This window comes from Rhincodon typus, chromosome 10 (assembly GCF_021869965.1).
Source record: "Rhincodon typus isolate 14 chromosome 10, sRhiTyp1.1, whole genome shotgun sequence".
Classification (NCBI taxonomy): Eukaryota; Metazoa; Chordata; class Chondrichthyes; order Orectolobiformes; family Rhincodontidae; genus Rhincodon; species Rhincodon typus.
In genome coordinates, this window is record NC_063341.1 from 2162397 (window position 1) to 2187464 (window position 25068).

At 45.6% G+C, this 25068-nt stretch overlaps 1 protein-coding gene and 1 non-coding gene across 2 annotated transcripts in view; both read right to left on the reverse strand.

The window, feature by feature from the left end:
* Positions 1 to 22: 22 nt before the first annotated feature.
* Positions 23 to 25068, reverse strand: part of LOC109915498 (probable voltage-dependent R-type calcium channel subunit alpha-1E) — a 148876-nt gene continuing 123830 nt past the window's right edge. Inside the window, exons 37-41 of the mRNA XM_048602005.1 lie at positions 24153 to 24264; positions 22275 to 22379; positions 16283 to 16451; positions 9317 to 9510; positions 23 to 628 (exon numbers count right to left, since the gene is read on the reverse strand). Of these exons, the coding sequence (XP_048457962.1) occupies positions 23 to 628; positions 9317 to 9510; positions 16283 to 16451; positions 22275 to 22379; positions 24153 to 24264 (1186 nt within the window). The remainder of the gene's footprint in view (positions 629 to 9316; positions 9511 to 16282; positions 16452 to 22274; positions 22380 to 24152; positions 24265 to 25068) is intronic.
* trnai-aau lies at positions 17989 to 18062 on the reverse strand. Its single transcript has one exon. It is a non-coding gene; the product is annotated as a tRNA-Ile (tRNA).

Here is a 25068-nt window from a genome sequence, read left to right on the forward strand (position 1 = left end):
CCCCCCCCCTCCCCTCCCCGGTCTAACACTGGTCGTCCTGGTCCTGGTCCTGTTCCTGGCCCTGGTCGGTGAGAGTGAGGGGTGGCCCGCTGCTGACGGTAGCTGGCCCTGAGCCCGTGGCCCGTGGCCCGGACGCCCCCAGCCTGGCGCGGTAGCTGCCGTTGGGAAGCTGCCAGCTGTGGCGGAGTGGTGGTGCCGACGAGATGGTGTGCGAGCGGCCGAGGCTGGTGGCGACAGCGGCCTCGAAAGTGAGGGTCTCCTCCCCGGGGCCCTGCTCCTGGTCCAGGCTGCCCCCTTCCTCGTGCAGGCTCAGTGACGGCTCAGAGATGTAGCGCAGCGGTGTCGAGTGCTGGCTCTCGCTCTTGGCGCTCAGGCCCGGCGACTCGCTCCACAGGACCTTGCTGGGCCGCACCCTCAACGACTGGTACTGGCACTCCCCCTTGCCCCTTGGCGTGGCGTGCTCACAGGAGGGCAGCAGCGACCACGGCTCAGGCCGCTGGGCAACCGGAGAGTAGGAGATGTGTGGCCGCGGTTTCGGGGGTGTCTGTGGGATCTGCCGCCGCCCGTGTCTTGGCGTGCTGGTCCCAGACGTTGAAGGGATGGGGCTGTCACTTGCTGGACTGCTAGCCTGCAAGAGACAAAACAGAGATACATCACTCCCTGTACCCCTCCTAAGGTGGTGGGGTGGCAGTTACACAACCGGAGCCTCTCCTGGCCAGCACTGATTGGCTGTTCCCAGTTGCCCCCTCGAGAAGGTGGTTTCTGAGTTGCCTTGTCGAACCGCTGCAGTCCATCTGCTACAGACTGACCCACGAAGCTATCAGGGAGGGAATTTGACCCAGTGACAGTGACGGAACGGCGACATATTTCCAAATCAGGATGGTGAGGAAGGGGAACTTGCTGGTGTTCCCATGAACCTGCTGCCCTTGTCCCTCTAGATGGAAGTGGTCGTGGTTTTGGAAGGTGCTGTCCGAGGAGCTTTGATGAATTGCTGCAGTGCATCTAGATTCATCAAATGCAGCAAGCCCCAGGTCTCCAGCCAGCGCATGCGTGTGTGTGTGTGTGTGTGTGTCTGTGTGTGTGTGTGTGTCTGTCTGTGTGTGTGTGTGTGTGTGTGTGTGCGCGCACGTGTACGTGCGTGCGTGTGCGTGTGTTTGTATGTATGTGTGCGCTCAGGTATGCTTGTCTGTGTGTGTGTCCGTGTGTGTATGTATGTTTGTGAGAGAGTGTGAATGAGACTGTGTGTGAGTGAAAGAGAGAGAAAGAATGTGTGTTGTTGAGTGAGTTGTTGTCTACATGAGCTTCAGTAAAACCTTTGACAAGGTCTCTTATGGCAGACTGGTGCAAAAAGTGACGTCACATGGTATCGGGGTAAGCTGGCAAGATGGATACAGAACTGGCTTAGTCTTAGGAGACAGAGGGTAGCAGTGGGAGGATGCTTGTTGGACTGGAAGGCTGTGACTAGTGGTGTTCCACAGGAATCAGTGCTGGGACCTCTGCTGTCCGTGGTCTATTTAACTGATTTGGAGGAAAACATAGTAAGTTTGCGGATGATACAAAGATTATTGAAGTTGCGGATAATGAGGAGGATTGTCAGAGGATACAGCAGGATGTTGGTCAGTTCGAGGCATGGGCAGAAAAATGGCAGATGGAGTTTAATCCAGATAAATGTGAGGTGATGCATTTTGGAAGGTCAAGTACAGGTGGAAGTTATACAGAGAATAGCAGAACCCTTAGGAGTATTGATATGCAGTGGAATCTGGGTGTGCAGGTCCACAGATCACTGAAGGTAGCAGCGCAGGTAGATAAGGTAGTAAAAAAGGCTTATGGCATGCTGGCCTTAATTGGAAAGGGCAATGAGTATTAACGATAGACAAGTTATGCTGCAGCGTTGTAGAACTTTAGTTAGGCCACACTTGGAATATCGCATACAGTTCTGGTCACCACACTACCAGAAGAATGTGGATGTTTTGGAGAGGGTAGAGAAAAGGTTTACCAGGTTGTTGCCTGGTATGAGGGATTTTAGCTATGCAGAAAGGTTGGATAGACTGGGTTTTTTTTCACTGGAACGCAGCAGGTTGAGAGGTGACCTAACAGAAGTTTAAAAGATGTGAATGGCATGGATAGAGTGGAAAGTATGAGGCTTCTTCCCAGCGTGGAGGGGTCAATTACGAGGGGACACAGGTTTAAGGTGCGAGGGGGAAGGTTTAAAAAAGACATGTGGGGCAAGTTTTTCATGACGGGTGGTGAGTGTCTGGAACATGCTGCCAGAGGAGGTGGTGGAAGCACCTGGACGAATAGATGAATAGCAAGGGAATTGAGGGATATGGATCCTGTAAGTGAAGACAGTTTTATAATCAAAAGTGGAAAATGTAGGAGTACAGGCTTGGAGGGCTGAAGGGCCTGCTCCTGTGCTGTAATGTTCCTTGTTCTTCTTGTTCTGATTTGTGTGAATATGAATTAGAGTGTGTGCGTCTGTGTGTTTGTATCTGTGTATTGTGTGAGTGTGTGTCTGTGTTGTGTGTGTTTGTTTGAGAGTGTGTCTGTATGTGTATGAGTATGAGTGTGAATGTGTGAGTGAGTGTGACAGAGTGTGTGTATCTGCATGTGTGTGTTTGTATGTGCTTGTATATGTGTGTGACTGTGTGTGTTTGTGGGCAAGTGTGTGTGTGTGTAAATATGAGTGAGTGTGTGTGTGTCTGCATGTGTGTTTGTATGTTCACATCTGTGCATGTATGTGTCTGTGCATGTCGGTGTGAGTGTGTGTGTATCTGTGTGTGAATGTGAGTGTGAGAGTGTGTGTGTCTGTGTTGTGTGTCTGTGAGTGTTGTGTCTGTCTGTGTATGATTGTGAATGTCTTTGAATGAGCGAGTGTGAGACAATGTGTGTGTGTTTGTATGTGTGTGTGTCTGTGTGTATATGAGTGTGAATTTGGGTGTGTGTGTGTGAGAGAGAGAGAGAGAGACTGTGTATGTCCGTGTGTGTATGTGTGTGCGTGTGTCTGCATTCTGCTCGTATGTCTGTGTGTGTGAGTGTGAGTGCGTGAGTGTTACAAAGTTGTGTAAGTACTCTTGAACTGGAAGGCTGGAAGCTAGAATATGTTTGTAAAAATAATATGGGAGAAAGAATGTGTGGTCTCTTTAAGAGGTGATGTGTTTTTCCTGTGCTTAGAGATTTTTAAAATGTATGTCTGTGAGCAGCAGCTGGAGGATGCCAGAACAGAAAGTACCCGAAATTTAAACATTTATTTTGAAAGGCCCATCAACATTTTTTACCAGGTTTTTAAATTTAGCCAATCAATTTAATCCAAGCCCTTAGATACTAAAAACTTAACAAATTTAAATCTGATGGCATTGACAACATTGAACCAATCCTACGTAAGAAATATTGTTATGTCATCACGGGTATAAAGAAAGGAGCAGTTGGACAGAGACCTTAAGAACCTTTAGCTCTCTTTCTCTCTCTGAGAGAGAGAGAGAGAGATAGATAGAGAGAGAGAGAGAGAAATTGGTTCTCACAGTCATCTATGTATTAGAGAAAGCACCATCTCCTAAAAAGGTACCACGGCATTTCTAGCTAGAAGCCCTCACAGAAGCAATATTAGAGAAAAAACATCCCTGACAGCAGAATCAGCAAAAAAAAGTCATTTGTGGAGTAACGGAGAAGACACAGTTTGTACGAACTTGGAGAGATTAAGTTTTAATTTATTGTTATCTTATTAATTGGGTTTATATAAGTGGGACTTGTATTTACTTGAACAGCATTCCAGCAGAATTTAGGCCATTTAGGGAATAGTTAATAGTCTGGGGGGTAATTGTTTGGTTTATTAGTAATTTGTTGATTGTTAGGGTTAAATAAGTAAATTGTTTCTTGTTATTTATAAAGTGGTCAGGGATTTTCTTTCTTTCAACTTCTCTTTTATCAGATTATGGGGGGGAAAGCGAGCTTCTCTGGGTGTTTCGGGGGTAATTATTAGACGGGAACCTCTACTCCTGTCCTAACACATTGGGGCTTGTGTTTTGGTTTAATTATCAGACAGGTTCGGCCACTCTCCCTCTGTAACAGTGACTAAGTGTGAGTGTGTGTGTCCATGTGTATGTATCTGTGTCTGCTGTGTATGTGCATGTGTGTACACAAACTGGTGCTAAGGGACTGCAGCACTTTGAGCACCGCCACATTTTACTAAAAACATTAAACCAACGCTGTTCCTGCCTCATTGGATAGGCTATTGGAAAAAAGCTATGGACCTAATCCTGGGTGCAGTGCTGGGTTTCATCTCTCTCCCAAGCAACAACATTGGAACCCGATTCTCTGGCTGCTGTCATTTAAAAGGGGTGATAGTGGTATTGTCACAGGACTGGCCATCTTGAAACGATAAAGTTAGCGCAGGTACAATGAGCAATTGAGAAGGCGAATGGAATTGAACTAACTGCACAGAGGCCAAAATCCCGTCACTAAATCACTCTTTATTTACTTGGGCACAGTGCACTGGCTCTGTAGTCTGGGGACCCAATTCAAAACCCATCCCAGCAGCTGCATTGTCTGTATCAATCTGACTTATAAAGCTAGCCTTGGGCTTTTGTGGCACAATGGTAGTGCCCCTACTTCTGAGCCAGGAGGTCCAGGTTCAAGTTCCCTCCTCCAGAGGTGTGTGATAATATCTGTGAATAGGTCGATTTGACAGTATTTATAAGGCTACTCTCAGGCGATGGTGCATGTGACACTACTGTCGATTGTAAGATAGCAAGGTGTAGAGCTGGATGAACACAGCAGGCCAAGCAGCATCAGAGGAGCAGGAAAGCTGATGTTTCGGGTCTGGACCCTTCTTCAGAAAATTGTCGATTGTAACCAGCATTTCCTCTCATTTTCCTACTGCTTCACAGAGCCTGGTAGGGGCAGGGACTTCCAGAATTGGAAATAAATGCCTGTCCTATTGCTCAACAAAATGATGGCTGACGTACCCCACCCCAGGTCTCAACATACGTGCAGCTTCTCATAACCCTCAACTCCTCTAAATTTTAAGAAACTATCTCCCTCCTCTTTCCAGTGATCTAGCTTCCACAACTCTCTGGGGTGGAGAGAAGACATTCCTTTGCACCTCAGTTTTAAATGAGCGTCCCCTTACTCTGTCACTATTGCTGCGAGTTTGAGACTCCCCCACCGGTGCAAACGTCTTCTCAACATTTGTCAAGTTCCCTCAGGATCTTGTGTGCTTCAGTAAAATCACTCCTCATTCTTCTAAACTCTGGTGAATAAAGGCCTCGCCTGTTTAGCCATTGGTGATAATTCATCCTTTATCCCAGTAATCACGCCAGCGAATCTCTTTTGTGCTGCCAACATATCCTTTTTTTTAAAAACAGAGAGATTCGGTACTCCGGGTGTGGTTGTAATACGACTTTCCCATTTTTAAATTCTAACCCTTAGCAATAAACGCCAAAATTCCCGCACTGATTGGAACTGGCTGACCTTGTTGGCTGCAAGATCATTGTTAATCTGGGCCAATCAAGAAAGTCCTGGCTGATGAATAAAACCAGGAGATGAGAATCTCCTCAGTTGAGGGGACTGACTCCGAGCTGGCTGACCAGAGCCAGTGCACTGTGCGCAAGTAAATAAAGGCTGATTTGGCGACGGGATATCGGCCTCTGTGCAGTTATTTCAATTCCATTCACCTTCTCAATTACTCATTGTACCTGCACTTAACTTTGTCATGTTTCAGGCACAATAACACCCCAATCCCTTCACACTGCACTTTGTTAGTGTTCCTCCCCATTTAAAAAGCAATCTGCCCTTTGACCTGTCCTACCAGAGTTCACAACCTCTCTCTTTCCTACATTAAACTCCATCTGCCCAGTTTTTGCCCACTCCCTCAGCCCATCTATATCTGTTGTGTGTCCCCTGTGTCTCCATTATAACATGCACTCCCACCTATTTTTGTATTATCAGCAAATTTGGATGCAATACATTCTGCCCCCTTCTCAGGTCGGATGGGCTGAGGAGCGGCAGATGTAATTTAATTTAGATAAATGTGAGGTGTTTCATTTTAGTAAGGCAAATCACAGTGAGACTTACATTTAATGGTATTAGGGAGTTTTCCAACACTGGGGGACAATAAGGACAGCAGACGCTGGAAGCCAGAGTCTATAGGTGTGAGGCTGGAAAAGCACAGCAGGTCAGACAGCATCCGAGGAGCAGGAAAGTCAACGTTTCGGCCCGAAACATTGACCCTCCTGCTCCTCTGATGCTATCTGACCTGCTGTGCTCTTCCAGCCTCATACCTATAGACTCTTACAACACTGGGGAGTGTTGCCAAACAAACAGATCTTGGGGTGCAGGTTCATAGTTCCTTGAAGATAGAGTTGCAGGTAGACAGGGTAGCGAAGAAGACATTTGGTATGCTTATTGGTCAGTGTATTGAGTATAGAAACATAGAAGATAGGAGCAGGAGGAGGCCATTCGGCCCTTTGAGCCTGCTCCGCCATTCATCACGATCAATCCAACTCAATAACATTTCTGAAGAAGGGTGGCAACCCGAAACGTCAGCTTTCCTGCTCCTCTGATGCTGCCTGGCCTGCTGTGTTCCTCCAGCTCCACACTGTGTTATCAGTAGCCTTGTCCTGCTTTCTCCCCATAACCTTTGATCCCATTTGCTCCAAGTGCTACATCTAGTCGCCTCTTGAATACATTCAATGTTTCAGCATCAGCTACTTCCTGTGGTAATCAGTTCCACACGTTTTGGGTGAAGAGATGTCTCCTCATCCCTGTCTTAAATGGTTTACCCTGAATCCTCAGGCTATGACCCCTAGTTCGGGACACACCCAATCAGGAACATCCTCCCTGCATCTACCCTGTCCAGTCCTGTTAGAATTTTATAAGTCTCTATGAGATCCCCCCCTCATTCGTCTGAGCCCCAGCGAAAATAATCCCAACCTAATCAATCTCTCCTCATACGTCAGTCCTGCCAACCCCAGAATCAGCCTGGTAAACCTTCACTGCACGCCCTCGAGAGCAAGAGAATCCTTCCTCAGAAAAGGAGACCAAAATTGCACACAGTATTCTAGGTGTGGTCTCACCAAGGCCCTGTATAACTGCAATAACACATCCCTGCTCCTGTACTTAACCTCTCACAATGAAGGCCAACGTACCATTTGCCTTCTTTACCGTCTGCTGCTCCTGCATGCTTACATTCAGCGACTGGTGTACAAAAACACCCAGGTCCTGCTGCACACTCCCCTCTCCCAATTTACAGCCATTCAGGTAGTAATCTGCCTTCTTGTTTTTGCTTCTGAAGCGAATAATCTCACATTTATCCAAATTGTACTGCTTCTGCTATTGATTTGCCCACTCACCCAACCTGTCAAGATCATGCTGAAGGATCTCTGCATCCTCGTCACAGTTCACCCTGCCACCCAACTTGGTATCATCTGCAAACTTGGAGATGTTACATTTTGTTCCCTGATCCAAATCATTAATATATATTGTGAACAAGAGATGAGACATCATGTTGCGGCTGTGTGGACATTGGTTAGGCCACTTTTAGAATACTGTGTTCAATTCTCTCTCCCTGCTGCAGGAATGAAGTTGTTAAACTTTAAAGGTGCAGAGAAGATTTACAAGGATGTTGCAGGGTTGGAGAGTCATAGGGAGAGGCTGAATAGGCCAGGGCTATTTTGCCAGGAGCATCCTGATGACCTTATACAGGTTTGTAAAATCATGAGGAGCATGGATATGGTGAATCAAGGTGTTCAAGCAAACGCCACTCAGCTTAAGAGAAATTAGCACTGGGTAACAAATGCTGGAGTTGCCAGTGACTCCCACATCCCATTAAAGAATAAATAAAATAAATGATGGTGCAGTTTGTAGGAGCTTTCTGTGTTCCCTTTGGCAATGACTTAACAGCAATGACGCCACTTCAACAGAGTAAGTCATTGGCTCTACTACGTTTTGGGAAGTTCTGCAGCTGGGAACGTGATCTAGAAATACAAATGTTTGTATAATGCCACCCACAGGCTTGCATTACTCTGGACTTTCCAAAAACTACCTCTCCCACTACTGCAAGTTCCGATCACCTTTTGTCCTGTTCTGGAGTCAGACTGGGGGTTTTAAGGCCATAACACATGGGAGCTGAAGTAGGCCATTCTGCACATTGAAGCTGCTGTGCCATTTAATGAGATTGTGCCTGATCTGATTATCCTCAACTCCGCTTTCCTGCCTTTTCCCCATAAATTCCCTTACTGATTAAAAATCTGTCTCAGCCTTGAACATACTTAATGAACTAACCTCAACATCCCTCTGTGCTGAAGAGTTTCACAGATTCACTCCCTTCAGACAAGAAATTCTTCCTCATCCTTCTCATAAATAGGAAACCCGTTACTCTGAGTTTCTGTCCTGTGGTCCTGGTCTCTCCCACAAGGGGAAATAACCTTTCTGCATCTACTCTGTCAAGTCCCCTAAGGATCATGCAGGTTTCTATAAAGTCGCCTCACGTCCTTCCATTTTCCAAAGTGTACAGGCCCAACCTACTCAACCTCTCCTCATAAGACGGTCTTTTCATACCACAGATCAGCCTGGTGTACCTTCTCTGCAATACCGCCAATGTCAGTCTATCTTTCCTTAAATAAGGGACGCAAAGCTGTTCACAGTATTCCAGCTGCGGCCTGACTGGTGCTTTCTATAACATTTTTTTTTGCAAGACCTCCCTGTTTTTACACTCCATTCCCTTTACAATAAAATATTCCAGGTGTGGTCTGACCAGTGCTTTGTACAGTCTCGCAAAACCTCCCTAGTCTTATAACTCCATTCCCTTTGAAATCAAGCAATGGGGATCGAGAGGAGATTTGATCGAGTTGGACAGGATTATAACGGGTTTGGATAAGAGAGACAGGGAAAGCTGCTCCCATTGACTGGTGGCACAGGGACTAGGGGATCCAGATTGAAGGTTTTTGGTCAGGAGATACAGGAAGGCAAGGGGAGGGGTGCATGTGAGGAACAACATTTTCTCACAGCGAGAACATTTTCTCTGAGCTCAGATCTGATATGACCGCAGTATGTCGCATTTCAATGTTGAAATGAAGTATGTTACTTTTTGAATTACTCTGTCTCTCACAGCTAGAGAGAACTCTACCCTTACCGCCTACTCTTCTGAATGAAAACCTGCAGGATTTAGTTCTTTAAAGTTTGACTAGTCCTAACTTGTTTAATTTAGAGCAGGTGTACAGCACACTTGGATTCGTGGTTTGAACTCTGTCCAATAAATATCAATCTTTGTATTAAAGTAGGTACAGGAACCGTCCGATATGAGCACGAGCCTGGGGCCTACCTGTCCCCGGTGAGAACGAGATTGGCCGAGACTAGGGGACCGAGATAGCCTCTCATCCCGGGGATGGTGCTGTGGATACTGAGCACGTTCTGCTGAGGTGCACAGGGATCTATCAGGTGACAGCAAGTGTTTCCTTTCCTTTGAACGGCTTCTGTCCAGGCTGTCTATGTAAGGGATGTCTGCTGTTCGGAGCGCTGTGAAAGGAAAACACATCTCTGAGAACATGCTACAAGCTCACTCCATGTTTAAGACCGGGATTATGATAGCAATAAGCACATCAAGGCAAAAATAACTCAAAACAAACCAAGCCAGCGTGGAACAGAGTGCTAAGCCAGCTAAGGGAAGGAGTGTGGGGTAGAAACAGCAATAATCTCATTGACTTTCATAATCAAGGGGAGAATCAAAACTGGGGCTTTCTTTCCTGGAGTATCAGAGACTGAGGGGTGACCTTACAGAGGCTCATAAAATCATGAGGGGCATGGATAGGGTGAATGGCCAAGGTCTTTTTCCCAGGCTCATGGAGTCTAAAACTAGAGGGTATAGGTTTAAACTGAGAGGGGAAAGATATCAAAAGGACTTGATGGGTAATCTTTTCATGCAGGGGGTGGTGCATGTGTGGAATGAGCTGCCAGAGGAAGTAGTAGAGACAATTACAACATTTAAAAGGCAGCAGGATGGGTAGGGTTTAGAGGGATATGGAACAAATGCTGGCAAATGGGACTAGATCAGATCAGCACGCACGAGTTGAACCGAAGGGGCTGTTTCCGCATTGTAAGACTCTATGCTCACCTTGTAAAGGCAGCACATTTGTCAAAAGTATTCAGAGTAATACTTGGAACTGGTCTGGTAACAGGCTCTATTTAGGTTTAATAATGAAGAACTAACTATTGTCAGTTATTCCAAAGGGTATGTGCTTGTGAAAAGCATTCCAATGTGTCAGAATGTTTTTCTCAAGCATGAACCTTTCGACTTTGTTGTAGATATCCTCATCCCTTATTCTCTCTTTAAGGACAATGAGTGAGAAGATCCTCTTTAGTGGTTATGTCCTTACAGACAATGCACACAAAAAACAATCAGCTGAGTTGTGTTCATGTCAAGGATTCATGGAACTGTAGCGACTGTGTTCACAGTCCTTCAGGTCCTGCTGCAGTTGCTGATAGACCTCTTCAGACAAAGTTTCCACCCATATTGCTCCTGTGGCAGCACCAAACTCTAGACGGCCCTTATTATTTCTTCTTTGGTCTTAAAGTCTTTGAGTAAAGAGTCAACAGCCACAGTCATTGCTTCTTTGATTCTTCTATCATCTGTGAACGATTTCTTGAGTTCTGCGAAAATGCAAAATGATACTGCAGTGCAGGGTGGCTTAGAGAAAGTGACATTGAGCTTTAAAAATGGTTTTCAGCTCGTCAATTCTCTTTGTCCAAAGCATGCTGTTCAAGGGAAGACTGTCTCTGAATTTACTGTGCATTGTTGTGTGATGTTTTTCCAAATTCACCTTTTTACCTCCTGATATATCTTGGTGAAACATCAGGCAAACGCTCTTGTCTTTCACAGTGGTGAATAGAATTCATTTTCCCATTCTGTGTGGAATTTATCTGGATTCCTTTTAGATGGTTCGGATTCATCATTTATCATCATTAGCCAGGGAAATTTTTAATTTAGCTAAGATAAAGCCAAGGTAGCACTAGTCTACAACTGAGATCATACCTTGGGTTAGAAACCAGCTTTTCAAACTGGTTATAGAGTCATACAGCACGGAAACTTGTCCACACTGACCAGGTATCTTAAACTGAACTAGTACCGTTTGCCTGCATTTGGCCCATATCCCTCTAAACCTTTCCTATCCATATACCTGTCCAAATGTTTTTTTAAAAGTTGCAACTGTACCAACCTCCATCACTTCCTCTGGCAGTTTGTTCCATATATGCACCATTCTCCGTGTGAAAAAGTGGCCCATCAGGTCCCTTTTAAATCTTTCCCCTGTCACCTTAAACCTAAGCCCTCTAGTTTTGGACTCACCTACTCTGGGGAAAAGACCTCGGCTATTTACCTTTTCTATGCCCCTCATCATTTTATAAAGCTCTCTAAGGTCACCCCTCAGCCTCCCATGCTCCAAAGGCAATAAATCCCAGCTCATCCGGCATCTCCTTATAATTCAAACCCTTCAGTCTCCCTTGTCAACCCTTTTTGCAGCCATTCCAATTAAAACTATTCTCCCTGTAGCAAAGCAGCCAGAATTGAACTCAAAAATAAATTTTGCACTTGCAGCCGACTGAGTTTTAAATAAAAGATGCTGCTTCCCCTTGCTGTTTGTGGTGTCTCTCTGCTGCTAGTCATGCTGCAGCCAGGCATCTGGTTATCACCTTCGGAATACACTTGGAACATTGCTGGCTACCTTTAAATGGGAAGGCACAGGAGCCAGGCACTACTGGTCACAGTTTGTTTCCGGGTCCCTGGCTTAGCTGACACTGCTCAGATAGCAGATTTGGAGCGCAGCAGCACTTCCGTAACTTTTCTGTGTTCAGCGTGGAGGTCCGAGTTCTGTGTACGGGAGTGTTTTCAGGAAGCAGAAGTTACGTTGTAGCACTGCGATCGTTGTGCACTCAGCTTAGAGTAATGCAGGCAGTGTATGAGGGATTGAGATTGACCAAGAATCAGTGATCGACGGTTTAAACTAGTAGGACAAGGGCAGTAGATGTATGCCTGTTTGCGATGTATCTACTAACCTATCCCTCGTTATTTCAAAGCTTAGGTTACTGACATCTAAACCTTTGGCTTGTAACTCTTTTCCTCCTCCCTTTTAAACTTAATACTGAATTAATTGATGTTGTGATCCCATTTGCAAGATTGTATCGTATGGTCATTTTTAAATTTTATTCACTCATAGGATGTGGGTTTTGCTGGCTAACCCAGAATTTATTGCCTGCCCCAAGTAGCCCTGGTGAAATTTCCATTGAGTTGCCTTCTTGAACCGCTGCAGTCCATGTGGTATAGGGAGAGCCACAGTGCCATCAGGGAGGGAATTCCAGGAATTTGATCCAGTGACCGTGAAGAAATGGCCCCTAGGTGAAAGTGATCATGGGTTTGGAAGGTCAGAGATAGCAAGAACTGCAGGAGTCAGAGACAACACAGTGTGAGCTGGAGGAACTCAGCAGGCCAGGCAGTATGTGAGAAGCAGGAAAGTTGACATTAAGGGTCCTGACTCCAAACGTCAACTTTCCTGCTCCTCTGATGCTGCCTGACTTGATGGGTTTGGAAGGTGCTGTCTAAGAAGCCTTGGTGAGTTTCTGCAGTGCATCTTGTAGATGGTACACAGCTGCTGCTACTGACCGTTAGTGATGGAGGGAGTGGATACTTGTGGATGTGGTGCCAATCAAATGGCCTGCTTTCTTCTGCATGGCAGAATGTAGATTAGGCCAGGGCTTTCCAAATTGGACAGTCAGGATCCTAAACAGGGTGGTGAGTCATGACTTTGGGTTCATAATCTCCGAGGTAGCACTGGCCAACATTCCTCTCCCTTTAAGAATATGTGTTGCTGGAGCTGCACCATTTTATGTCAGGACTTACCTGGGCAATTTTCCACACTGTCAGGCAGATGCCGATGTTCCATATAACTTGATAACCTTCCCCAATCAAAACCCAACTTACTTAAACTGGAAATTTTTAGATAGAACAAAACCCACAGTGTGTTTTTCAGGGAGGGGTTTGTGGTCAGTGGAATGGGGATGGGGGATATTTGGGTGAGCCATTATTTCTGATTCCCCTACAACCTTATTGTGAAGCAGTCCTTTCTGATTTCACTCCTGAAAGACCTTCAGTGTCAGGTCCCCTTGTCCTGCATGCCCGCCCTCCCACCCACCCTCCCCAGTAGCTTCCCTCCACATTCCCTGTTAATTTGAACACTTTAGTTAGATTACCACACAATCATCTAAAGGCAAGGGAATACAAAGCACATTGATGAAACCTGCCCTTAGTACATCCAGGAATTGTTCTGGGGAATCTGTGCTGCACCCCATATCTCCAATATCTCCTTCCTGAGGTGCGGAGGCCAGAACTGAACCCAGAATTCCAGATGGAGTCAAACCTGAGCTTTCCACAATGGAAACAGAACCCCTTTGGGTTTCAGCCCCCTTGCAATCCACACCAACATTCCTTTTACTTCTCTAATCGTGTTTGGAGCTGTCCGTGAGCTTTTGGTGCTTTCTGTACTTGGAGCCCTCAATCTCTCTGTCTGTCCACAGTTCCCAGCTTCTCCCCATTTCAAAATGACTCGGATCAATCTTTCTTAGGAGCAGAGTGGATGAGATCCCAGTCCATGATGCACGCTCTTGTAGGACCTGGGCGGTGAGTCTCTGTCCAATTCCCAGTCGCTGATGGATTCAAACAGTGCCGCCTGCTAACACCCATCACCTTAAGCATGTTTTTCTCTGTCACACTGTCTGATGCCATGAAGACATTCCTGGGATATCGAAGCATCTCAGTCAGAGATGATTCCAGACAAAAACAAGGTCTCCAAGGACATAATTGCTGATTTCCCATTTGCCAATAACCATTTATGAGCTGCAGACCCTGAGCTGGTCCTGTATTGTAGCATGGACAAGCTCTCCAATATGACTTTCACAGTCTTACAACCAACTTAAAGAAAACTGGAGTAATGTCCCAGCCTGCTCCAGGCATGCCCTCTTTTGATCCTGCCAGTAGAGAATAAGTTCACTTCTCTCAGTAGCACTCTCTTTCTCTCTCAAGCTGTCTACATTGACAAACAGAGACATTTGCTAAAGCAGTGCAACTTTCAGCAGACTTTGAACATCAGCCTGGGAATGTGGAGGATTAAGTCTTTCTACCAAACCATAAGTCTAAAGGACAATAGTCTTGCCAATTCTGCTGTATGCACGTTAAGACTTGGACTGGGTAATAGTACCATGCCAACAAATTCAACCACTTCCCCTTTCCTTATAGCCGCCTTTCGGAGTTTTGGAAGATTGGAGGGAAGGACAAAATACCAGCCACTCAGACGAGCTGGCCTGCCAAACATCCACACCCAAACTGAGACAGGCACAATGGAGACAGCCTGGTCACCCACTTACCAAAGCATATCCACGGAGAGCTCGGGTCTGGGGTGCACTCTCAGAATGGTAAAAGGAGGGTGCTCTGAACATCTCACCTTGGAGTTTGTATATCGATTGCAAGTCCTGGGAAGGGCGCGCGCAGGATCACTGCACACAGCATAAGTGACTAAAAAAGATGCAGAAAGCAAGCAAGCGTGTTTCAAAGGCAGAGAAAAACAAAGGCGGTGGGGGGGGGAGCTGGAAATCCCAAAACAGCAACTCATCCAAAGATCCGTCATCTGCAGTATTCTGGCCTGTTTGCAGCACGACCTCTGGGCACTGGTTGACCTCAATACCCATTGGAATCCCCAGAGGAGGAATATGCTCATCTTCCTCTTGAGGGCAAATGAGTAGAATTGAAAAAGCTGAGACCTCAGTACAGACCACTACGGTCTCCTTCTGCCACTAAACTACACATATATTATCCCGATTCTCTGTCTCCTACTTCCAATCCTGTTTCTTACCCATTGGAAAAGGTTTCCATATGTTTCCATGTTTATGAAAAGTCTCTTGTGTGGAACTTTCTTGAATGTCTTCTGAAAGATCATATAAACCATATCCCTCGACATTCCCTTGTCTCTCACATCAGTGAGCTCTTTAAACAATGTAACCATGTTCGCCAAAGAAGTCTGACCCTTTGTAAATCCACTCTAACGCTCTCTGAACAGGAAATACGTTCAGTTATTTTATCAGAATTTACTTGCAAAACTTTGGTAGTCTCTGCAAGTTCTCTTTTGTATCCTCTTCTCAATGTTCTGCTGCTACTTTTCTTTGTATTTCTATCAGTCTGGGGGACTCTTTGCTGCCTTATGTCTTCATACAAACCCTTAGTTATGATTCCATACAGTTTCACATGTCCCTATGTTGTTTAATTACACACATAGAGTTCTTGCCTTTTAAGAGTGTGTGTATACAGGTTTTGTACTCTATTAAATACTTCTTTAGACACGTCCCATTTCTCATCTGTATTTCAGACCATCAATCGGGGGAGGTGCAGGTGTAGTGGACCAGCAATCTAGAGGCCCAAGTTAATTCTCTGGGGATAGGGGTTCAAATCCTACCATGGCACCTGGGGTTCAAATTCAATAAATAAATGTGGAATTGAAAGCAAGCCTTGGTGAGAGCAACCATTAAATGATCAGCCATTGCGTGTAAATACCTGTGTGGTTTGCTAATGCCCTTGAGAGCAAGAAATCAGCCAGCCTTGCTGGAATGGTTTCCGTTGACTCCAGGCCCATAGCAATGTGGGTGATTCTGAAATGGTCTAGCAAAGCAGTTAGCGATGGGCAACCAATGAACTGAATTAGTTTTATTGTCACTGTCCTCAAATGAGTACAGCGAAAAGTTTAAAAGCACCATCTCAGGTACAAAGTACTTAGGTAGAGATTCTTCAGTACAAGTTCTTAGGACAAAGAAAATTAGAAAAATAAAGAAATAAAAAGTCCAGCATTGCTGTCCTTGCCAGCGTTGCCCACATCCCACGAAAAAATTATATCCTGCTTACTGTGGTGAACTTTATCTGATAACACTTGGTTCATGAATCATCCTCATAAACCTGATCACGTCATGGTCATCATTTGCTCCTTTCCCATTATTGTTAATAAGGTGCTCTGAATTATTTCACCAAAATGAAACCTTTTTACCTCAATATTCATTTGCATGACCCGCATCCAGCTTCGAGTGCAATCCCCATTAAATGAGCCAGGAGGAACGCTGCAAGGCTCAACAATCAGGAGAGAGTTAAAACCCGAGCGAGGAATTTTAACCCAACCACTTCTTTGCCAACCCAGGCAAAAGCAGCCACCTTTTTAACCCAACATTCAGAGGCACGAGGTCACTTAGCCGTGTAGCAGCGTACCTGCAGTTGAAGACTTGCCGGATGACCTTAGCGGTCTGCATCCCCGTTTCTGGTACAGGTCGTCTGGGCCGGCTCTCTCGAGTGAGTACTCACTGAGCCAGCTCCCACTCAAGTGATGGCCAGCAAATGTGGAGAACGAACGTTTCATTGGGCTTCTGCCTTCCGTCGACTTCCAGGCCACAGAGGAACAACACACACCAGAGAAGAAGGGTTAGCAGCACTGAAATCACACACGTACTAACATGAGGTGTTTTAATAACAAACACATTATTGTTTGGCTGTGAAGTACCTTTCAGTTTTGGCTGGTATCTCTTGTCCTTTTATATAGTGAGGAATGGCACTTCTCACTTGCCCCACAAACTGCCCGTGTGCTGTTATTTCATCACCTACTCCCACTCAATCCTTTCAAAGGTCTCTCTGTTCCTTCCCCCAGTATTCCCGTCTTCCAGAATCTACAATCCAAAGGTGTTATCACTTTGTATTATAACCCTCTTCTTCAACACTTTACAACTTGAAGTGGCACTAGCTTCCTCTGCTTTTGTCTTTTTAAGTCAATTTCAAAGCATTTCCAATGCTTATGACCTACCATTTGATACAGGTGCCCGTACTCACTCTACTTTGGGCCACAGCCTGCCACAAAGTGAGACCAATCCTTTGATCCCATCAGATACAAACATGAGACCAATCTTTAGCCCATTCGGGATCTGTTCCAAACTCAGAAGAGACAGTTAAATGGATGAACAATGTTAGTGAAGAGAGACAAGACAGGAAGGGATCTAATGTAATTGCCAGTGGAGAAAGTAATTTGGTTTTGATTTATTATTGTCACAGGTACTGAGATACAGTGAAAAGTATTGTTTCGCCTGCTGTAGAAAATACAGAGAACATAGAACAGTACAGCACAGGAACAGGTCCTTTGGCCCATGATGTTGCACCGAACATGATACCAAAGTAAACGAATCCCTTCTGCCTGCCCTTGGTCCATATCCCTCCATTCCTTGCATATTCATGCGCTTATCTAAAAGTCCTTTAAATGCCCCTATTGTATCTGCCTCCACCACTGGCCCCTTGCAGCACGTTCCACACTCCTACCGCTCTCTGTGTAAAACACTTGCTCTTCACATCACCTCTGAACTTTCCCCCCTCATCTCAAATGTATGCCCCCCTGAGTATTAGATATTTCAACTCTGGGAAAAAGATTCTGACCATCAACCTTATCTATGCATCTCACAATTTACAGACTTTTATCAAGTCTCCCCTCAGCTTGTGCTGTTGCAGAGAAACAACCCAAGTTTTTCCTAGCATCTCATAGAATCCCTACAGTGTGGAAACAGGCCATTTGGCCCAACAAGTTCACACCGCCCCCTCCGAAGAGCATCCTACCCAGACCCATTCCCCTACCCCTGCATTTTCCTTGTCTAACCCACCTAATCTAAATATCCCCGGGCACTATGGGCAATTTAGCACGGTCAATCCACCTAGCCTGCATATCTTTGGACTGTGGGAGGAAACCCACGCAGACACGGGGAGAATGTGCAAACTCCACACAGACAGTCGCCCGAGGCTGGAATTGAACCTGGGTCTCTGGCACTGGCAGGTAGCAGTGCTAAGCACTGAGCCACCGTGCTGCCCAAAAGCAGAGACTACCACGCAAGCCTCCAGTCAGAACGCAAAGCATGCAACTCGCAGTTAGAATCCAACACAGTTGGTCAGTATGGGGATCAAACCAATGACCCTGGCGTTATTAGCACCACACTCTAACCAGCTGAGCTAACCGACTGCCACAAATGTAGCTGGCTTATAGCTCATACTCTCTGATCCAGGTCGCATCCTGGTAACCATCTTCTGCACCCTCTCCAAAGCCTTCACATCCTTCCTGTAACGTGGCGACCAGAATTGAATGCAATACTCGCGCATACACAGACACACATGAGTTATTTCATCCAAGTTGTTTGTGTAGCCGCAGATACATTCTGTTTTGCTCAAAAAAATAAAATCTGACCCCAGTTTAAAACATAGTCAGATTCTAAGCAAGACTTCACACCTAAAATACATTGTCTGACCTGAGATGTCACCTCTTGTATATATTGATAAAACCTTTAATTATTTCGGGACAATGGCTTGAAAGGAATCTGGATTTTGCATTTTAATCAGTAGTCTCCTTCCTAACTAATTAAACATTCAACAAGAGGCAGCCAGTTTTAGTGTTAAGAGATTTTAGGAACTGCCGATGCTGGAGAATCTGAGATAACAAGGTGTAGAGCTGGATGAACACAGCAGGCCAAGCAGCATCAGAGGAGCAGGAAAGCTGACGTTTTGGGTCTGGACCCTTCTTCAGTTTTAGGGTTGTTACCTTTCAGCTTATAAATTCTGTGACTTATATCCTCTCTCACACTACGCCTGAGGAAGGAGCTGAGCTCCAAAAGCTGACGTTTTCAGATAAGCCAGTCGGACTATAACCTGGTGTCCTGTGATTTTATACCTCACATAAGCATTTCAGGGTAATAGAACCGAATGCTGAATATAGTGTTTCAGCTACAGAGAAAAATCAAATCTAATATATGAGCAGGTGCATTCAAAAGTCTGATAACAGCGGGGAAGAAGCTGCTCCTGAATCTGTTGGTATGTGTTTTCAAACTTTTGTATCTTCTGCCCGATGGAAGAGGGTGGAAGAGAGTGTAACCGGGATGGGAGGGGTCTTTGGTTATGTTGGCTGCTTTTGCGAGGCAGGATCATTGAAGTTTTGTGCTTTACAAAAGGGACACAGAACACAGGACATCAGATGTTGCTTTAGGATGTTTTGTTCTGGAAGGTGTAATGGAAACACTGAAAGCACACAGTACATTGTCATGTCCACTGGGCATTTAGGATATCATTACTTATTTAGACATTACTTTCCTTTTCTCTTTAAGGAAATGGCTTTGCTGGACTTTTAAACTCACAGCAGATGGGATATTATTAAACTGGAAAAGTTGCAAGGACATCACCGGGACTGGACGGCTTGAGTTATAAGGAGAGGTGACATAGGCTGGGGTTTTTTTTTCCCTGGAGTGTTGGAGGCTGAGGGCTGACCTTATAGGGGTTTATAAAATCATGAGGGGGTGTAGATAAGATGAATAGCAAAAGTCTTTTCTCCACGTAAGCGGAGTCCAAAAACCAGAGGTCACAAGTGTAAGATGAGAGGGGAAAGATTTAAAAGGGACTCGAGCAGCAACGTTTTCTCCTAGAGCATGGTGTGTTTGTGGAACGAGCTGCCAGAGGATGTGGTAGATGCAGTTACACCATTTAAAAGACATTTGGACAGGTACATGAATAGGGAAGGTTTAGAGGGATATTGTCCAAATGCAGGCAAATAAGGCTAGTTTAGTTTGGGAAACGTGGTTGGCATGGACAGATTGTATTGAAGGGCCTGCTTCCGTGCTGTATGACTCCATGACTCTATGACTGACTGGCTGACTACAGTCTGGAAGCCTCTGGCAGTAAAGTGGCAGAAGGACATGGCTAGTCAGAGGAGCCTGGTGGAAATTCACAACTGTCGGGCACATGGTACACTAACAAGACAAAGAAAGCACAGACTGTTAGTCTCTCAGACTGCAACATTAACAAAAGCAACATATTGAAGTGATTAAAAGTATATTGACCAGAGAGATAGAAACTGCCCCCACTAACCATTACATGTGGAAGCATGTAGTGGAAGTAGGCCATTAGCCCATCAAGTCTGTTTTGCCATTAAATGAGATCATGTCTGCTCTGAAAATCCTCAATTCTGCTTTCCTGCCTTTCCCTATAACCCCCGATTCTCTTACTGAAATAAAATCTATCGCAGCCTTGAATATACTTTATGACCCAACCTTGAAAGACCTCCGTGGTGAAGAATTCCACAGATTCACTACCCTCTGAGAGAAGAAATTCCTCCTCATCGCTGTCTTAAATGTGTCACCTCTCTGGTCCCAGTCTCTCCCACAAGGGGAAACAACCTCTCCGCATCTACCCTGTCATGTCCCTCAGATTCTTGTATGTTTCAATAAGATGCCTCTCATTCTTCTAAATTCTAAGTGAGTACAGGCCTAACTTACTCAACCTCTCCTCATAAGACAGTCCCTCCATACCTGGGATCACTCTAATGAACCTTCTCTGGAAGTGAATGCCTGTGTATCTTACCTTCGATAAGGGGAACATAACTACTCACAGTTTTCCAGCTGAGGTCTGACCAGTGCCTTTGATAATATGAGCAAGACATCCCTATTTTTGTACCCCATTCCCTTTGAAGTAAAGGCCAACATTCCAACTGCCTCCTCTATTACTCACTGAGCTTGGATGTTAGCTTTTTGTGATTCATGCATTAGGACTCCCAGATCTCTCTGTTCTGTAGCTTTCTGCAGTGTTACTCTATTTAAATGATTGTTAGCCCGTTGTTTTTCCAGCCAAAGTGCCTAACTTCACGTTCATATCGACAATACAAGCTTTCCCAAATCTTTCGTTGGAACCTTTCTCTCAATCCTGTTTCACACATTGTTACAGGCACTGAGATAGACAGACAGACAGACAGACTAGGCCCCTTTATTTTCCAAGCTTCCGGTCCATAAGCAGGTCGAGTTTAATTTCAAGAAAGTTTGGGTATCTTTTTCCCCCCCAAAACCCCACTGTCATTTGTGCGAAGTCAGTTGTTAAAGTGGGGCTCAGGAGGTTCTCTCTGAAAACGTTATCCAGGAGAGTTATTTATTCTTGCATTCAGTCCTGGAGTGGTGTTAAATATGCCAAGTAATTCATGTGAGTATTAGCCTCCAGAGTCCAGTGAGGGGGATAGGGGTGAGCAAGGGCAGGAACAGAGAGCAGGGTTCAACTGCAGAACCAGGACGGAAGGGAATTGAGGGAGGTAGGAGGCTTCCTGCAATGAGAAGTTAAAGTCCACAGGAGTACAGCTGGCTGAGAGTTGACAGCAGTGTTGATCATGTTTATTTTTCAGGCAAACACAAGCACATCAGGTTTCAAGGAAACTTATACTGTCGTTGCTGTTTCAGAGATAGTAGGAACTGCCGATGCTGGAGAATCTGAGATAACAAGGTGTAGAGCTGGATGAACACAGCAGGCCAAGCAGCATCAGAGGAGCAGGAAGGCTGACGAAGAAGGGTCTAGGCTCGAAACGTCAGCCTTTCTGCTCCTCTGGTGCTGCTTGGCCTGCTGTATTCATCCAGCTGTACACCTTGTTATCTCTGTCATTGCTGTTGTTTCGTTTGTGCAAATCTGAGTGTTGGCCTGGAGTTTTATTTTCTATTGCTGCTGCTGTGGCATTGATGGGCCGAATCATAAGGTCAAAACCAAAAATCTACAAATAGCAGAGGGGCTTTGATCATGTAATGCTGCCCGGTGAGTGGTGATTTACTGTGAAGTTAGGCACTTTGGCAGGGAAAAGCAACGGGCTAACTATCATTTAAATAGAGTAACACTGCAGAAAGCTACAGAACAGAGGGATCTGGGAGTCCTAATGCATGAATCACAAAAGTCACTAACATTCAAGCTCAGTGAGTAATGGAAACGGCAAATGGAGTATTGGCCTTTACTTCAAAGGGAATGGGGTACAAAAACAGGGATGTCTTGCTCATATTATCAAAGGCACTGGTCAGGCCTCAGCTGGAAAACTGTGAGTAGTTTTGTTCTCCTTATTGAAGGTAAGATACACGGGCATTCACTTCCAGAGAAGGTTCATTAGAGTGATCCCAGGTATGGAGGGACTGTCTTATGAGGAGAGGTTGAGTAAGTTAGGCCTGTACGCATTTAGAATTTAGAAGAATGAGAGGCATCATTGTTGAACCATAAACTGATGAGTAGTTCTGATGTCGAGCTGGCAGAGACCATTCCCTCAGGTTATGGAGAGATTGATGAAGGGTATCAGGAATTTACCAAGAACAGGAGACATTTCTTCACATTACTGTGTGAACTGGAGAAAGAAGCACAGACATTAGTTTGGATAAAGGCAGGAAACAGAAGTTACCTCAGACTCCAGCTCCAGTCGTGGCATTGACACAGCCCGTCCTTGGTTTTCGATGGGGAGGTAATGGCTGTTGTGGGGATATTCCAATTTTCCTTTCTCTAGATCCTAGCACATCGTAAATTAAAGATGCATAGCCAGATTAATGCAACATACTTCACTAACAACTACATATAATTGAATGCACCTCTCCAAGTCATTGGTCAGAGCACATTTGGAGTATTCAGTTCAGTTCTGAGCACCTTGTTTAAGGAAGGATGTTAAAACCCTGTAGACAGTTCACAGGAGATTTGCAAGAATGAGACCAGGAACAAGCCTCAGCTTGTCAGAAAGAGCTGAAGATCCACGTGATTTGATGGTGTTAGGGGAAACTTTAGACCCAATCTGTACAGTCTGAGCATGTGTACCTTGCACAGTGAACTGGCACATGATCTGTGCATGAACAGGATTTGGCCGTGGAAACGGTTTGGAAAATGTTGGAAAACTGCCTTTTCCAGAAGACTTTGAAACACCCTCGCAAAATCGAATCCTTAAACCCTAGTTAGATTCATAGCATCCCGACAGTGTAGAAAGAGGCTATTTGGCCCATTGAGTCTGTACTAACACTCTGAAGACCATCCCATCCACCCATTCTATCCACATAATCCCACACACCATGGCGAATCCACCCAGCTTGCACATCTCTGGGGGCACTATGAAGTAATTTAGTATGGCCAATCCACCTAACCTGTACATCTTTGGACTGTGGCTGGAAACTGGAACATCAGAGAAAACCCACACAGATACGGGGAGACTGTGCATACAGACAGTCGCCCGAGGGTGGAATCAAACCCAGGTCCCTGCTAACCAGAGCTACCATGCTGAAATTTATGAATGAATGTTTTACACAGTGGATTGATCAGGCAATTATCTCTTGTGAATTGCACTGTGCTTGAAACTGAATATAAGGACATGCTAATATAGAAAGGATTGTTGAAAATGTAATTATCAAAAAGGTCCTCCAAACAATTTATTGACTTTAAGGAATTTTTGTTTTCAAACTCAGCAAACTGCACATTCACATATATCACAGCGCTGTCAATTTTGATCTGCTTTTGAAATGTTGGGCTGCAAATTCATGGAAGATGCTTTCTTTGCTTGGGGGCTCATGACTTGTGATCTCCCTGAGCATGAAGCCAGCAAATACATCTCCCTGTGCTCAGTTTAAATGATTCTGGGTGGGTTGAGGGGGTGGGGATGGTGGTAGTGTGTAAGATGGACATGGGGGTTAGGGGGAGAGAGGCTGCTGAACATATAGCCAGGCTGTGAGGGTGGGGGTGGTGAGACGGGAGAACAGACAGTGGCTTTTTCTCCCCGCCATTGCCTGATCTTCCTCCCTTCTCTTCCCAAACACCCACATCCCCCCAACCCCCACCGCCACCCCAGACATGTCTCTCCCCCTTCCAGGACCTCCTTTCCATCCATCCCCTGATCTCCTGCCCTCCTGATCACTCCTCCCCCAGGGGCAGGGAGGGGGTGGGAGATCAGATAGAATTCATTTTACTGCACACCCCCCCAACCCCCATCCTGAACCGTCTCTCCTTGCCACCTCCACCCCTCCCAAAGCTGTCATTTGGCTTCCTCCACTCACCCTAAATTTGCCCCTACCCCACCTGAACCCCCTAATGCTCTGTCTGTCTTCCCCTTCACCTTCCCACCTTGGTGACTTAGTGGTGTTAGCAACACAGTCTAATCTTCAATCAACAATGGTGATGCCATCAGACTCAGTGGGCATTCAAAGACCCTGTGTAGCCCCCAGTTCCCTGCAGCATACTCAGCCGATCCCAGTTGTGTACCTTGATCTGCTCTGATCTCAAATTCGAATGCCAGCTGATTCCTTACCTTTAGCCGCTGGTCACGAAATTCGTCTGCTTGCCGTGCTGACGTCCTGCTATGCTGGAACATAATCGATGGGGGCAAGGGCACCAGGGGGGCAAACTCACTTCTGCTATCCCTGTGAGGAGCATTGGAATGAAAGACAATGTTTGACACAGCACCACTCACAACCTAAGGCCATGCCGAATCATTTGACAGAAAACGAGCTTCTTCAGAGGGTGGTCCCTATCGTCTGCTAAGAAACTGTACAGGTCGTTTCCTGGTAATGACGATTCCCAAAAGCAGCAATGTCGGAATAACTGGGCAATCTGCTGCTTGAGGGATTAAGGACATGGGGAAGTACACACATGCCATTGTTTGGAAAGTGCCTTTGGATCTCGTACGTGAGAAGACAGAAGGACCATCTGAGAGACAGTCTCTCCGACAGTGCGGCACTCCCTCAGCACTGACCCTCCAACAGTGCGGCACTCCCTCAGTACTGCACTGCATTTTTAGCATGGATGAAGTGCTCATGTCTCTGGAGTGAGACACGAAGCCACAACATTGTGAATCCGGGGGCAGAGTGCTCGCACTGAGGCCCAGCTTACAGTCCCATACATTAACGGGTTTTGCTGATTTTTTTTGCATTTCTGAAGAAGGGTCTAGGTCCAAAACATCAGCCTTCCTGCTCCTCTGATGCTGCTTGGCCTGCTGTGTTCATCCAGCTCTACACCTTGTTATCTCAGATTGTCCAGCATCTGCAGTTCCTACTATCTCTGTTATTTATATGCCTCAGCTTTTTGGGATGGTTCACGTTACTTCCGGTTCTGTTTCTCAGTGGTTTGTTCACAGGGACTAATTCAATGTGTTTGTTGATGGAGTTCCGGTTGGAATCCAGGCCTCCAGGAATTCCCTGGCGTATCTCTGTTTGGCTTGTGCGATT